This window comes from Polistes dominula, unplaced genomic scaffold (genome assembly GCF_049000335.1).
Source record: "Polistes dominula isolate Pdom_NZ unplaced genomic scaffold, Pdom_raw_medaka contig_12, whole genome shotgun sequence".
Classification (NCBI taxonomy): Eukaryota; Metazoa; Arthropoda; class Insecta; order Hymenoptera; family Vespidae; genus Polistes; species Polistes dominula.
The window spans coordinates 4,220,387-4,237,388 of record NW_028301116.1 but is presented as its reverse complement, the minus strand read 5'-3'; the positions used below and the strand labels follow the sequence as shown (position 1 = coordinate 4,237,388).

At 26.1% G+C, this 17,002-nt stretch overlaps 4 protein-coding genes across 6 annotated transcripts; 1 reads left to right on the top strand and 3 right to left on the bottom strand.

Moving 5' to 3' along the window:
* Positions 1-92: 92 nt before the first annotated feature.
* Positions 93-5,319, bottom strand: Bdp1 (transcription factor TFIIIB component B'' homolog Bdp1). The gene is given in 8 exon segments (XM_015319510.2): positions 93-2,505; positions 2,587-2,685; positions 2,766-3,196; positions 3,273-3,485; positions 3,487-3,736; positions 3,797-4,486; positions 4,633-4,762; positions 4,871-5,319. Coding segments are annotated over 6 exon segments (2,409 nt in total). The 5' UTR covers positions 4,455-4,486; positions 4,633-4,762; positions 4,871-5,319; the 3' UTR covers positions 93-1,747.
* Positions 5,320-5,424: 105 nt separating this feature from the next.
* Positions 5,425-8,591, top strand: LOC107067491 (methionyl-tRNA formyltransferase, mitochondrial). Of its 2 annotated transcripts, XM_015323071.2 has the most exons (7): positions 5,425-5,751; positions 5,917-6,114; positions 6,229-6,351; positions 7,081-7,259; positions 7,545-7,739; positions 7,838-8,046; positions 8,147-8,591. In XM_015323071.2, the coding sequence occupies exons 1-6, from the start codon at positions 5,561-5,563 to the stop codon at positions 8,005-8,007; spliced, it is 1,056 nt and encodes a 351-aa protein (XP_015178557.1). In that variant the 5' UTR covers positions 5,425-5,560; the 3' UTR covers positions 8,008-8,046; positions 8,147-8,591. The 2 variants fall into 2 exon arrangements, with proteins under 2 accessions (XP_015178557.1, XP_089032988.1); XM_089176862.1 differs by having other exon boundaries at positions 7,838-8,170.
* egl (Egl_like_exo domain-containing protein) lies at positions 7,758-13,134 on the bottom strand. Of its 2 annotated transcripts, XM_015323049.2 has the most exons (7): positions 12,882-13,134; positions 12,326-12,470; positions 10,762-12,238; positions 10,604-10,684; positions 10,258-10,502; positions 9,801-10,186; positions 7,758-9,682 (listed from the first exon to the last, which is right to left on the bottom strand). In XM_015323049.2, exons 3-7 carry the CDS (start codon positions 12,166-12,168, stop codon positions 9,321-9,323), a joined length of 2,481 nt encoding a protein of 826 aa, XP_015178535.1. In that variant the 5' UTR covers positions 12,169-12,238; positions 12,326-12,470; positions 12,882-13,134; the 3' UTR covers positions 7,758-9,320. The 2 variants fall into 2 exon arrangements, with proteins under 2 accessions (XP_015178535.1, XP_015178543.1); XM_015323057.2 differs by lacking the exon at positions 12,326-12,470.
* Positions 13,135-13,457: 323 nt separating this feature from the next.
* Positions 13,458-16,864, bottom strand: LOC107065642 (uncharacterized). Its single transcript, XM_089176861.1, has 9 exons — positions 16,249-16,864; positions 16,011-16,168; positions 15,660-15,935; positions 15,534-15,589; positions 15,089-15,464; positions 14,832-14,982; positions 14,612-14,747; positions 13,947-14,524; positions 13,458-13,874 (listed from the first exon to the last, which is right to left on the bottom strand). Exons 1-9 carry the CDS (start codon positions 16,327-16,329, stop codon positions 13,776-13,778), a joined length of 1,911 nt encoding a protein of 636 aa, XP_089032987.1. The 5' UTR covers positions 16,330-16,864; the 3' UTR covers positions 13,458-13,775.
* Between the last annotated feature and the right edge of the window lie 138 nt (positions 16,865-17,002).

Sequence of the window (17,002 nt, the reverse complement as noted above, 5' to 3'; positions counted from 1 at the left end):
ACACACTACGAATACGAATACGTACGATTCACTTCTGAAGCTTATAAGGTACGTCAGTACTGTTTTTCTTCTTTTCTCTCTCTCTCTCTCTCTCTTTCTCTCTCTTTCTCCTTTCTCTTTTTCTCGTTCCACGCTGTGATTTTCGCCTTTGAATATGCGATTGCCAAGAGTGGCATGCAAACATTCCTGCACAATGAATTCCACCATTTTCTTTTTTATTTTCTTTTCAATTATTTCCCACTCTTTTGTCATTAAATTATAAAAAAAAAAATTTATTAAAATTTATATATATAGTCATTAATTTTATATTTATTCGATCAATATTTTAAAGCATTTTTTTTTATCTAAACATTTTTATTGAGATAATTTTTAATAAAATAAATGGTCAGTATGAATATTTATCGTTTATCATAATTAATAATTTGTCAGTATTTTTATATATATATATATATATACTAGAATAAGAATTATATTTATCGATGTATATATATTTCATTATAAATATTAACTAATTAACCATTTATTTAAAATAATAAAAATGTTTATAATTACTAACTTAATAAATAGTAGCCTTTATTTCATATTATTTTGTTTCTTTCTTTTCTACTATAATTATTTCATTAGCATTTGATTCATATCGTCTAATGTTTTTTCAAGCATACAAGTATCGAATGATAAAAAATAAGTTGAATGTTTAAATATTTATATAGTACATACATAAAAAAATACAAAAGATAAACTCTAGAGATTGAAATTTTTGCTAAATAAATCATAAATTTTATCAAAAGTAACTTATACATTACCATTTGATATTAAACTACACGTGTAACTATATTTTTTATATTAGAAATAATTTAATACAAAAAAATATTTATACGAGTTTACCTTGATTTTTTACTAATAATATTATTGAGATACAAAGTCAGAAAAATAATAAGATTAAAAATACATAACACGTTAGTTTACATATTATGAAATCGTTTGAATATTGTATAAATTGTTCGTACTTATGCAAAATTGTTCCTTTTCTTTATTGAAAGAAGAAAAGACGTTAAAATATTAATATTCATACTAATAATAATAATAATAATAATAATAATAATAATAATAATAATAATAATAATAATAATAATAATAATAGGGAACAAGTAAAATTCAAAAAGTAATTTTTACAATATTCTACACATGCGCATTTGATCAATCATTCATATTTTATGTTGTATAAATTTATCATATTGAATATTATATCGTCATATTATTGAAAAAATGTTTGTCCAATTTGGAACAATAATGCTTATATTTGAAAAATTATATTCAAAATTAAGTAACATTTCTATAATGAATATTTTATATTTATATATTATACGGTGTCTTTCACCTATAATTATACATATATATATATAAATATAAAATATACGTACGTATACGTATACATGCTTATAAAGTCAATACCATATAATAAACCTGCTTATCGTATAAAATCGTATTTTAACCATAAAAAATTGTTATAAAACAGTCAAAAACACAAAAAAAATATAATCGAAACTAAACACATATGTAAATGGCCCGTTATTTTTTAATGCAATTAAAAAATCTATTCTTAAATAACGTGTAATATGTATATATATATAACGAACTAATACATTTTACACAAGATTTCTAGAAATGAAATTTCTTTACTCTTTTCGATTAAAAGAAAAACTAAAAGAAATCTGCAATAATTAATAAGACAAATTTCTTTTTCTTTCTATTCTTTGTCTTGTTCCATTGGGATAGATTCAATATCCGAAGAAACGTTAGGTGTTATAGTCAAGACTTCCGACGAATTTGTTTCCGTAGAAGGTATGTTATTTTCAACTTGATTATCGATTACATCACAGTTGGAACTAACCATATAAACTTGCAACACCGTTTTTCCTTCCTCCGGAGATTTATTAGATAAAATAACTAAAGAACCTGGTTCTACCTCACTTATATTAGGAATGGTAGATGTTATATCAGCAGGATTTACTTGATTATTGGCACTGGTCAAGTTGGTGTTGGTGGAAGTAGTATCTTTAGATTCAATTATATCTTTCTCGTTTTGTACTTGTGATAATGTTTCTTCGGTATTATCCAATTGTTGTTCAGTATCAATATTATCTAAATTATTTACGTCGGGACCTTGCAATTTTCTAACTTTTGGCACTCTACCAGATCTGGTCGGTCTAATTTGATAAATTTCAGCATCACTATCCGATTCTCCATCGAGTATTATACTTGTAGTTTTATCATTCTCTTTCGTCGTCGTCGTTGTTGTTGTTGTTGTTGTTGTTATTGCTGCTGACGTTGTTGCTGCAACTTCAGACGTTTTTTTAACACTTAATTTTAAACGTTTTTTTGGCTTTTGTAAAAACTGATTATTATTAGCTTCTATATCCTTGTATTGAATTTCTTTTATCTCTGGTTCCATTACATCATCCTCATCCGATGCTGTATTTTCTCCTACACTTCTCGCAGCAAATCCTACAGAGACATGTTTACGCTTCTTTTAATAATTCGTCAAAATTTAATAAAGATTATATTATGGAATAAAATTGTACGTACGGGATCCTGGTCTCTTCTTTAATTTCTTTTTCTCTTTATTCTTCGCTTCCGCTTCTTGTTCTGCAGAATATTGTTGTCGAATCGATGCTTCGAATTTAGCTAAAAAAAAAAAAAAATAGAAATATAATATCATTGGAAAATGTTTTAAGAACGATCAATTTTGTTCAAATATATTTTACCTAATTTTTCTTCCATTTCAGGACTAAATTCTTGATGATATTCTAAAGCCTTTTCGATTAACCTTCTGTTAATTCTTTCTTCCTTCTTATATTTCAATTTAATCTCTTGTCGCGTTCTATTTGGAAATAAAGTTTGCATCAATAAAAAATCTGTACCGACAATATTTAATGCCTTGTAGAATTTCAATGTTTCCCATTTTGGCCATTCCTTTCCTTTTGGACGTCTTTTGTAAAAGCCTGATCCATAATTGTCATCTTCGACAATAGCTTTTTTAGCAAGCAGTTCACGACTTTTCTTTTCATGCGATTGTTCTATTACTAAACTTTGTTCATCTATTACCAATTGCCCATCAGCACCAACTTTAACTTGTGGCACTGGCATCGCTGATGGATCATCTTCCTCTTCTTCCTCTTCTAATTCATTTTCAATTCTGAAATACGATTAAAAAATTGATCATGTATTTAATATAATTTTTCCCCAAAATAAACAAAATTAATTATACTCACTCAGAAGTAGATTCAATTCTTGTGGAACTCTTAACAGGTTCTTTAGATGTTTTCATAGGATTGCCAGCAGGATTATAATATATTAAATCATACATAGTAAGCTTCGCTCTATCCGGTGTTTTATTTTCATGCTTTAATAAAAATTCTCTTCTAGCTTCTGCTAATTTTCTTGCTGATTCTGATATCATTATACGTCTCTTCTGACTAGTTTTTTTTAGTAACAGAATTGCTTGATGTACTATTAGAAACTTCTTTGTTACTTTGAACTGAACATATGGAATCGTTGCGTGTTCTATTATTTGTTGTATTATTAGTTACCCTCTTACTATCATCTTCAGATTCGCTTGCACTAGCTCCGCTACCTTGAATACTGTTACTTCTTATTCGACCACTGTTATTTAATCTTGGTACGGGTCTCATAAATAATGATCGATTCTGTCCAGTCTTCGTGGGAGATCCTAACACTGAATTCAAATTATAGTTAATACATTTTGTTTAATAATTACCCACTTAAAACAACTTACCATTTATATTTGTATTAGAATATTCAGTAGAGTCCGTAACTTGTGGAGTGATCTGCTCTATCAACTCAAGCTGAACGCTTTCTTCCTTTATAACACGTGTTTTCTGTGTTTCTTGAGATTTAGTTACAATTTTTATTTCTTTAGTATTTGATTCATCTGATTCACTGGTCGGTTTAGAAACACTTGCAAGTACATCTACTTCGTTATTATTTTTTAATAACTCTTTATCGTTAGTATCAATAGTATCATTAGTAATACTACTATCATTATTTATATTAATAGCATTAATAATATTATTCTTATTATTAATATTCTCCTGAACATCATTATTTACATTACTGTCATTACTTTTATTAATATCATTAATAGTATTATTCTCATTATTAATACTCTCCTGATTATTAATAATTTTAGGAATATCACTATTCACATTATTATCATTACTTTTGTTAATATCATTAATAATATTATTTTCACTATTAGTATTCTCATGATTATTAATATTCTTAGGAATATCATTATTTATATTATTATCATTATCTTTATTTTCATTTGTTTTATTATCGTTAGAATTATTTGTTTCATCTTTAACTGCACTTTGTAACGCCCTTCGACGCACTGGTACTGTGGCCACTGCTTTTATTCTTGAACGTCTCATCTTAAAAGATGCTTGTTAGATATTTAAAAAATCTATACAAAATATAAAAAAGATTACAAATGAATATCATTTATTGTTCACATATTCAACGTATATAAGGTGTCCCAGTTTTTTTCTCTGTAAAATTTTAACATGGGGCAACTTGTATATATAATAAAATAAAAAATATACCACATACCCGTTATTAATATAGTTCTTAGTTTATAATAAAAAATTAAGAATATACACGTCACTATCTTGTTTGTAATTATTCATTTTAATTGTCATGTATAAATATATATGAAAAATATATATATAGTTAACATAACCTGAAAATAACAAAAATAAATATATATCTTTAATAAATAATTACATTATCTTAAACTAAATTAATAGTAATAGTATTAATAGTAAAAACTAGATTGATAATACATTACCTAATATTAACAGGTAAAATGAATAACAAATTCACTCGTCCAGATATAAATGCTCCAACGTATTTAAAATGACAGCTGGAAGAGTTATAATTGTCTCTTTCATCTTATATTTCTTAAATATGAATATCAAGAAAAATGAATTAGTTGAAAATAACCTCACTTTATCAATAAAAATTTTTAATATTAAATAACAAGATTAAATAAAATGTTAAATATTATGCTATTGAACGATATAACCTCATGTCTAAACACTTTATCTTTCAATCAATTACTGTATATTACAAAGGATATGTACGTCGTTTATTCTCTGTAATACCAACTTTAAAACGTGTCCATTTATAATCGAGTTTTATTCATTTATTTATTGTAAGATCTTAAATTCCTTATATTGTACGACAATCAATTCTATTGGTGGTTAATCGTCGATCAAAATAATTCGAACTGTTTTAAACGTGATAGAAATAAAGCGAGAAAAAAATCTTTATAATTTTGTATATGCTTACACGTTATGAAGCATTTCTATTGTGTGTTAAAGTACCTACAATAGTGTTTAGATGGCGCAGCGATACATTGCAAAATAATTCATGATAAGACTGTACTGTTCAGTGCTAATAACGATCAAAGCAAAATGTGTACAAATGTCAATAAAAAATGTTAATAAATCGATTTTACCATAATTAAATTTGCATAATGTTTATAAAAACTTGTAGAATGAAATATAAATATTTTGATCTTAAACAAATACTAAGAAGTTCATTCAAAATATTAAAACTTTCTAAGAGAGAAGTACACGCCGTTCCCAAAGAAGGACCATGGAGTGTATTATTTTTTGGAGTTGATGATTTTTCTTTAGAAAGTTTAAAAGGTTTACATAAACAATAGTTAGTTTTTAATTTTAATTATACCATAATTATAAATAATATCATGTAAAAAATACAAATATTATACTAACAGATGTTATATTGTGAATAAAATTATTTTTAAACAATTTATATATATTATTTTACTCGCATTTAATTGATAGCAGATATATTTTGATTGTATAGCAAATTAAAGACACTATGTCGACTGGAAGTTGTTACGACAGAACAAAACAGGAAACACGAAATTAGAAATTATGCAATACAACATGGAATTACGATGAGAACCTGGCCTGTAACATTTGATATAAAAGATTTTCATATAGGAGTTGTCGTTTCCTTTGGACATTTAATACCAAAACATATAATTAATTCATTTCCATTGTAAGTGTGCTCTTATTTTGGACCTATATGATTATCAATTAAATTTCTATGTTCTATTGAATGAATAATTATTTAATTCATAAAATTAATTTACATTATTTATTATGTTTTAAGAGGCATGTTAAACGTTCATGGAAGTTTATTACCAAAGTGGAGAGGAGCGTCACCGGTTACATACGCTTTAAAAAATGGGGATACGCACACAGGTGTTACAATAATGAATATATTGCCAAAAAAGTAATTTTCATTCTATTACAAATAAGAGTCGTTTTTATAAAAAAAAAAAAGAAAACGGAAAATAGAAAACAAAAAAATTGATCATTCAAATATTATTTTCTTATCGATTATTTATTGCATTATATTATTTGTATTAGCCATTATTGTTTTCAAAAGAAAAAGTTAAAATTTGATAAGCTTACAATGATTATTAATTTAAAGAAGAAAACAAATGATAATGAAAGAGCCGTTGTAATACTCAAACTATTAGTATAATTGTTAACATATTCGTAACTATAATTAATACAATTTCAATTTTTATAATGTATCATATTATAAAAAAATATTTCATAAAATAACATTAATCATTAAAGTCTCACAATTTTGAAATTTTAGTCTTTAGAAAAATTCTGTCAACAAGTACTAAAAAGGGTGACAATGTATCGCTTTTACATTGCATGTTACTAACGTTGCACTTTTTGACAAGAAATCTAAACTGCACTATTGTGCTGTTTGAGACTTGAATGATTAATATTCTATCTCTTTTCTTCTTCTTTTTTTTTTCTTTCAAAAAAAGAATCAAATTCATAATCTTTAATAGTTTCTTTGCATATGGCAATACTTTAAGGATATCCGTGATCTTTCAGGATTTAGATATACAATTATCGAATATAATAAAATATAAATAATGTGTGTAATAAATATTAAGGTGGTTTTAATGTTAACTATTTATCTTGTATCGTTTTTTAGATTTGATATTGGAGAGATAATAGCACAGGAACAAACGAGTATTCATCCAGATGAAACTTTACCAGAATTACGGTCTAAATTAGCAAAAATAGGAGCAAATCTTCTAATCGAGACAATTCAAAAATTACCATCGATATTATCAAATGGAAGACCTCAAAACGAAAAGGAGGCAACGTATGGTAGTTAAACATATTATTATTTACAATTGTTTTTTTTTTTTTTTTTTTAATTATAAAGGTGAGTCAAAAAGTTTTTAGCCTTATTAAAAGAAGAACTTTAATTTTTTTTTTTTGAAATAGAAATGAATTTAATCGGAAAAGTTGTTTTCAACAGAAAAAAAATTATTTCTATATTAGGCCCAAAACTTTTCAACCCACCCACCACGTATATTATATTATGCATTAAAATTAATTAATTAAAAACAAAAAAACATAAATGCTATTCTCTCATTAATTACTTTTTAGCTCCCAAGTTTACATCGAAGATATCTTTAATAAAATGGGATGAAATGTCGGCTATAGATATTTACAATCTACAACGTGCTCTTATAGGATTATATCCATTAACTACAAAATTTCATGATAAAACAATTAAATTGTTAGATATAAGAAAAATAGATAAACCCAGTAAATTATCAAATTTAGAACCAAATATACCAGGTAAAAAAAACATAACATAAGAAACAAACGATAAAATAATTATTAATTTTTTACTATTATAATAATATTAATGAAAATTTGTTTTCAACAATTTTCAGGTGTTGCGATATTCGATAAAATTAATAAAATTTTAATGGTAAGATGTAAAAATGATAGTTGGATCTCCGTTGCTAAGTTACGTATTCCAGGACATCGATTGATGAGTGCCAATGATTTTAACAACGGCTTTATTCTTGGTCAAAAGCAAAAGATGATTGTCTTTCAATAAACAATATGTTGCAACACCTTTGAAATATACACGTACTATGTAAGGATCATTATTATTGTTATTATTATTATTATAATATTATTATTATTATTTATTGTTATTACTATTATTATTTCATTTCTTTTTTCTTTTTTTATAGTTACAATAAAGAAGATATGATTAACTGCGTTCATTTTTTGCAAAATGGAACAAGGACAATTATTGTTATTTTTATTGTTATTCATGATCATTTATATTTTAAACACATTCTTTATTCTCTTGGCACTTTAAAACGGCTGAGAAAAATAAAAACAAGGTGAAACATAAGAATATACTTTTTTAATATTATTCAATTATTTTTAAAAATTAAAGAAGTTTTTATTAATTAAAAAAAAAATTAGCGCGAATCTTGTCAAGCTGGGATTAAATTTTTAATTAAAAACAAAAAGAGAGAAAAAATAAGAAATGATATCTTAATAAGTTTGATAAAAGGGTGGGAGAATATTCTATATATTAATCATTAAACAAGGTAATATAATTGTTATCGATTAACGCAAAGAGAGAACTGAAGGTATAACAACAAAAGAGAAGAAAAAAAAACAAAATATGAAATAATTCGTTCTAGTTAAAAACGCATATTCAATATTTGTAAGAATTATTTGTTTAGTAATACTTTTCTTCAGCCTCCGATTAATCCTGTGCGCACTCTATCATGTCAGTTAAATGTTTTTCCCATTAAATGGAAAGAATATATGATATGTTAGTAAAGTTATCGATAAATACGCCACATGATCAGATTTATACAATAATGTATAAGCGATTAATATATTGTATTTTTAAATCTTAACGTCATTTTTAAAGTAACGTAATGATCGATAGATTAGATAGCTACTTTTGTTTGATTATATTTACTTTCTTATACTAATCGTAAAGAAAGGTAATCTCTTTTTAGTAGCATAATCATTATCGTCATTATCACTTGTCAATGATATGATAGAAGGATACATTTTTCCACAGCAAAATCTGATATTAATAATAACATTTCAGATTTGGAAAAATGTCCGAAATTATGCATAAAAAAAAACAAAAAAATGTATTTACAATGAACCTCGAGTCGTTGTTCATCGTTGTTAACAATAGTATTAGTTATGAAGTTCACAAAATAGAGATAATCCATATTGTTTCATTGCTCTCTCTCTCTTCCTCTCTATTTCTTTCTCTTTCTCAGTTTTCGTGAAATATTTATAAAAGAACCTACTAATGGCAACGTATATATTTTTAGCTGCTTATTTATTTTATATAAAAAAGCAGCAGCAGTTTGCTCGTTTTAAAATCTATTTTTTTGGCGAATTCTGTAATCTTACTCGTTCTTTTTCCTCCTCAGTGACAAATACTCTAGTTATCGCGATATCACCTGTACTAAGCGTTTGGCAGGCAGTATTAACAAATTCCTTATTTTCTTTCGTTGGGCTATCATCAACTTTACCGTTTAGACATTTACAACCACTTGGAGAAATGTCTGTACTATTTGGCGATAATTGATCGTTCGAAGACGTTGTCACAGCTGAAAGTATTGCTTCTAATTTCTCGATTTTTTCCAACCTATCCATTCGTGCATCCGATAGGATTTCATCGACCATTTGCATAGATTCGGTTAAACTTGGAGTCTCGGAATTTCTCGGTGACAATATTCCACCTACAACGTCAATCATTATTTAATCATCTGACGGATAGAAAACATTGAATGTAACGCAGCTGTATTTACACAGTTTACGCAATGCAAACTTTTGTTATTTCAATATTATAAAATATACCAGAATGCGAATTCTCCGAAGTATAACTCTCCATGCTATGATAATCCGTATCCTCCATTTTATCTTCATCATCTTCATCGCTACTATCACCTTTTTCTTGACCCATATTTTCTAATTTTTCTAATTTCTTAGCAACCTTGTAATTACCCTTTAATTTCTCCTTTTCTTCCTCTGTAAGGTCTAAGTAACGAAGAAGACGAATTTCTCGGTTACTCAATACTATGTTTTTATACGTTGCCTCTTCCATTTTTCTTTTTAAATCTGCTACTTCAGTCTCTACTTTTCTTTGTTTTTTACGAGCCTTTACTTCTAATGGTTTAATATGCATTAGAACTTGTTCTTCACATAATTCTTTAAACAAACTTTGAAACTCTGGCTTGATCAACCTAGAAAATAATATAAACAAGAAATTAATTTTTCTCTTAACTCTTGCAATCATAATAAATGCATAATTTACCTCGACGTAGAAAGATATACACGAGGTACAAGACTGAGAACATCACTACTAGCATAAATCAACATATCTCTAGTCATAGGCCGACGAGACCAGTATCTTTGGTCCTTACGATAAATATTTTTTAATTGTTCCTTCAAAGGATTGGATTGTGCTCCATAATGATCGCATAAGATATTTAAATTGACATTTTTCACTTTGTATACCGGTTTTCCTGTCTCTTGGAATTGAATTACAGCATGTGCAGCCTATATAAACATATAAATTATTTTAATAATCAAATATATATATGTATATATATATATATAAATTATTTTTACATACCTGTTATCCAATTATATTTACATACCTGTGTATCAAACACATTATTCAGCGTTACATTAAATTGATTATATAAATTAACGCTATCATTTTTACAGTCATGTATCACCTAAGAAAATACATTAATTTTATAAAAAATCTTTTTTCAGTATTTATATAAAATATAAATTGTTTCAATAAACTCACCTTGATAACCTTGTCACTTTCTAAAAGTTTTTGGAGTCCACCAGCTTGCATGAGTGTTGGACATGTAAATAAATCAAAGACATAAGCTTGTCCAGTCATAGTTCCAATTTGTATAAGAGTTAATTGTCCTTTAGCACCTAAATTAATTCCTTCACAATCAAAGGAAATAACATTATTATCAGCACGAGCTTTCCGAGGATTGATTATATCCTCTACGATCTGTAAACTTTCTTTAGTGTTTACAATTACTCTCGTTTGTTGTAATACTTTTAATTTCCACGCGTCACCTTTTTGAATACTTTGTAAACTGCGATCTTTATCTGTGTTATCGGCTAACGTCTTCATTACAAGGGTATTTATTCTTTGTTTAAGCGTTTGTTGCTGTAAACTTACTAAAGGGCAGTTATTGTTAGATTCGACAGGTGTAGGAGATGCATTTTGTGGTGTATTATTCTCAATGTTGTTGTTGATGTTATTATTACATACAACATTTTCTGTATTTACTGTTTGCGTAGTACTCGATTGTGTCATTGGTTGTACTGCATTTACTCGATTAACATTATTACCTCGATTTCGTGTCAATTGTATAGATTTATTTTTTGTTTCTGTTTCCATCGTTGAAGATTTTCCACGTTCTAACAATGTTACAAGATTGCTTTGAACGTGAAACGTATCGGGAAACATTTTTATAAACGTTGATAAATCTCTTACTGTTTTAAATATCGACGTCCAATTTCCAGGACAAAATTTTTCATTAACCAAATTAAATAACTGATCTATAAAAATTGGACCTTTCTCTTCTATACATTGAGCCAAAAATTGTAACAATTTAGCGGTAATTTCTGGATCGATAGGTGTATCGGGTTCCAGTTCAACAAATAATTTTACTTTCATTCCTTCATATTGTTTTAACATTACATTATCTTCCGTAACTACAAAGGTACTAGGATACTTCAAAAGAAAATCTCTAAATTCTTTATAACGTTGACCAGAAATATGTCTTACTTCTGGAGATGCTTGAGAACGATGTCCAAGTAGGCTAGTTATCGGTACCTCAGTTCCTACTCCATACTGCATCAATTTATTAGAAAAATATTCTACCGCTTCTTTTGCATAATCACGAGTTCCGCTTAATTTGGATCCATTGTCTTCCTCAATTATAGATTGAAAAGTATTAACAGTAACGTAATCACCATTAATAATAAATAGAGATGGATGCTGAGATAAAAATTTTTTAAGGCCACTTTGAGAACCACCAGCTATTTGACGCATTTCCTTAGTAAATCCTTTAGCTCCAAATTGACAACTTAAATCATGTAGCGTTCGTGGTCCACCTTTGTCCATTAAACGTTCAAAGAAGAATAAAAGTGTCATATTTCTGACCATCTCATATTCAGAACTATCCATTTCGTAAGTTTGTATTATTGTAAAAAATTCCTTTAATCATTCGTATTTGATGGCACTGTCACGAAATATCCTAACAAATATTTAAATGTTATTTAAAATTGCGTATAAGGAAAACAAAAGAATGACATTATTTTAAACGGCAAATAAAATTATTTACCATTACATTCAAATAACAACGGTAACAACAAAAATGCATAATCAAGCATAAAAAATAAGGTTTCTTATATCCTTAAAACAGATATACATGATGGTTGATATGAGTGAGTAGATGCATTGCTAATATTTATAGCACAAACAGGATCCTGCACATAAATATAAGATTATATGTTATAATAAAAGCATTAATTAATTAAATTACGATTAATAAAAGGAAATCTCATTAATTACACATACGCAATATCTCATACAAATATTAATAAAACCATATGATTTAAAAGATAAGCTGATTAAATGCATTACTAATATTTTTCCAAGAACGTATACTACTCTCTCTATATTATTTAATATCCTCTTAACACGTTATTTAATTATGCAAATCAATATTTCTATACTGTTAACAATATTGTCAAATTTATATTGAGTAAGATTAGATCTTGGTTGAAAATATTTCAACCAAACTGATACGGAAAACGTATTACAATAACAATCTATAATAACGCAGGAACTCATTAGTCATTGTTATCTTGTATGATGTAAATTATGAAAGTATTTACCATCGATGGTCGAAGAACATTAAGTCCTCTTCATTAAATATTCGACATATTTGAATAAATGAAATCTAAATATTTCTAGGTCAACACATTTCAATTGAATTTTGTCAATAATTAACAAACAAGATAAATAATGTTAAATTTTAATAATTTAGTTTTTAAATAAAAACATTATATTATTATAAATATTAAATAACAATAAATATAACAATAATAGGCACTTTAAGGGACAATTATTACATATCACAAAGTATTATCCGAGAACAATGGATACATGTTCTCTAGATTGTGTACTCCGGTTGATCTTACAAGAAGACATACACAACCACGAATGATCACCGTTGTATTTTTTCGAGGTTATCGCCACCTGTCGTTGCGTAAGGGTACAAATATTTACTGGCGCGTGCACTTCAAAACATTGTAATCAATTGTAAGGTAATACGCTATATACAATTGATATGTAAACTTTAAATGTAACACTAGCTGATTATGATTATTCCTTTTTTTATCATTCTTAAGGTCACGCGTCTACATACGATATCTTATTTACATCACAGTACATATTCGTTAACACCATAGTTAACATTAGATTATTATACAGGATAAGAAAATACTTCTTACAATTAGATATTGTTTTGTTTATGATCCAACATTTCATAATATTATTATATTAATTAGAAAAAACTTATATAGAAATAATTACCATTCATTTTTACAATTCATTAGTTTTGTAAGTTAAGTGTAAAAATAACTCTATGAAAAATATTTCTTTTCTATTATATTATTTATACACAAAAAGTTTCTTATTTTATATTAATATTATTATTAAACCTAACAGCACTGGTTTATATCTTTGGTTAACATCTGATTAGTAAATCTTTTTAGATATTTTTTAATTTAATTTGAAGCATTTTTACTACTCTTATCGAGTAATACGATTTCTATACGTTCGTCAATAGTTTTGTTCTTTTTTAAATCCACGTTGTAAGTATTGGCCTACAAAGAAATTATTCATTATTAAAAGTTTATATTTTTATGCTTTCTTTTAATTTAATTTACTATACATACCAATTGTAATAATGCCAGAAAATATCTAGCTGTGTCATATCTTTGTTCGTCTTTAACAATATCATCGAAAGAGATGTTCTGATTTTTATTAGTCTGAATTTTATCGTTCAACTTTTTCATTATTTGAGATGCATAGTTTTGTATACAAAACATTGGCCTTTGTTCGACTTCGGCAAGTTTCAATTGCATCGATTGATGCCATTTCATTATTTTATGATCAAGTTCAGTCTTAACATCCGAATGTTCAAATAATTCTTTCATTTCATCTTCAATCAGTCTTTCATAATTTGGTAAAGAAAGTTGCAAATCAATTTGGGAGGTAATGTTATCCACTCTCGAAACTCTTAAATCAGTTGAAGAAATTTGACTGATATTGCAATCGGGTAAACTCGACGTATATGTTACTATACCAGAATCTTCATAAAATGTATCATCCGATAAAAAATCATCTTCGATAGAATCCTTTCTCATTCTTAAATCATTCGTTGTTGAGTTTATTACTTGATCATCGAAAGAATTTAAGCTTTCTGTATTTTTGAAACAATCCTTGAAAACCTTTTGTATTTCATCAACTTCTTCTACAAAAATCAATAGTAATTACTTAAATAACCATCATCGTAATTAAAAAAAAAAAAAAAAAAAAATTAATAATATAAATTTCTTGCCTGATCTGAATTGTGGAAGTAATTGTTTTTTGGATCTCTGTGTAGAATATTTGTCTTGCGACATTTTAGATTCTTTCAAAAGAAAATTTACCACGCCTTCGTTTTTGTGCATTTGTGAGATCATTTTCTTTTTTTTCTATAAATGTAAAAATAGAAATTAGTTTTTATAAATTTATAGAGTAATAATATAATAGTTAAATCAGATTGATATTAAACTTACACGTTCAGTCTTCAAAATTATCGAAGAGGTTGAATTTAGTAGATCAATACGTTTCTTTTTTATTGAAATATTATGTGTAAGGGATATTGGTTCCCACATTTTTGGATTAAAAGTTTTCTTGATATTAATTGGAATTTTTATTTCTTTTACTCTAAAATTATATTTGTTTTCAAATAAAAAGGATTATATATGATATTATTATAATTTTGTACACTTTACATTTTAATTCTAAAAATTTTCATAAAAATTATTTATACCTTTCGTTAGAAGATTGAATTTTATTAGAAATATTGCACACATTGTCCGTGTTATTCATATTAGTATCACAATTATTAAATAATTCTTTATTAGTTTTAGAATTATCCTGCGATTCTTTTTTCTCAGCAATATTTGTAGTTTCTTCTTTTTCATAAATTGTATCGTTTGTTTCATTAAAGTCATCCATATTGACTGAACAATCAGCAAGTTCTTCTACTGGTGATGAAGAATAATTTATTAAAGTTTCTGTGTTATTATCAGTGGTTATATTGGTTGTATCAATTGGATTATTAGAACTATAAGAGCTATCAAATATCGACGTATTCGAACAATATCCCGAAGTAGCAGAATTATCATTGTCCATTATTTTAAAATCTAAAAGCAAATTAATTACAATAAATATTTAATTACTTTCTCTTAAGATAATAAAGAGTATAAATTTACCATCCGGAGTAGGTTCATCTATCAGTAGACCGTTCATACTCAAATATTGATTACATCTAAATATATAAATTCATCATTAAAAACATATAAATAAACGATTAATATACTGTTACTGTATTAATATACCTGAAATCATATTTTTTCCCTATAATATCCCCATGAATATCAATTATTTCTATTGCATTAGCCACAGGATTTTCAATGACATTTTCCAATTGAACAAATCGTCGTGTTAACAATTTCACTGGTTTTTCAATGTTAAATTTATTCTTTGTATTAATATTTTTTCCAATGTTATCCGACAAATTGCATAATTTAAAGTCATCAAAATTGATTGAATTTTTATTCAAAGTTTTTGTATTGCGTTGAGAACTTTCATTTGCATTAGCATCTTTCTCCAAACTATAAAACCAAAGTTTATTATCTATTTTTTTTTTTACTATCGCCAGTATAGTAATTTTTAATAAAAATACATACTCATAATCAATAAAAGTTTCATTTAAATTTGCAGTTTCATTGAGAAGACGTTCAACTCTGTGCGTGTAAATATTAACAGAATTTTGAAGGATTAATGCAGCTTCTCCAAAATTAACATCACAATTTCCTTCCAGTAAAGAATAATATTCTGTTAGAATCTGGAACATAGTAATAATACAATTTGTAATGGATCATTTGAAATAAATCTATTAGTGATTAATCCTAAACTTATACTTACTTCTGAAAGTGGAAAGTTCCAACTCGATAAACTTTTTGATGATTTCAAAAGCTGACGACTAATATCTTCTAGGTTAACCATCTTAATCTAACTTATGATTTTATAACTTATATTATTATTTTTTCATTTCTTTTTATATATATTATCTTTATCGTTAAATTAGTAAAAAATAATTGTAACAAAACAAAGATTAAGAATATATTGATGTTGATGTTCGAATATATATGATGTAATTAATTACCAAGACTGTTGTTACTATTACACGACAAATATAATAGCGTGTATAATTTGCATTTGATTTATTTATTTTTTAAGATTACATTGTAGTCACGTGTTTGGACTTCTCAAACTATGCCGCGTTCAATGTTTGTTGACTTCGGATATTTTTATTTTGTTTTATTTCTACTTAAATTTTGGAATATATATAATTATCTTTTTTTTTTTTTGTTAAATTCTTATTTTTTCCAAATAAATTGATCAATTCTTTAGACGATTAAAATAAAATGAAATCGTTTAAATAATTCTAAATTAATAATTATAGTTTAAATGTTGTTAAACGAAATTTTAATTATTCACATATACATTAATTTTGTATTTTTATTTAAAACTGACTAATTTAGGCATTCATATTTATTCCAATTGTTTTCAACTTTTATATGTAAAGTAATATTTCTTAATTAAATATAAATATATAAAATATTTAAAAATAAAATAATAATAATAACAATAATAATAATAATAATAAAAAAATAGA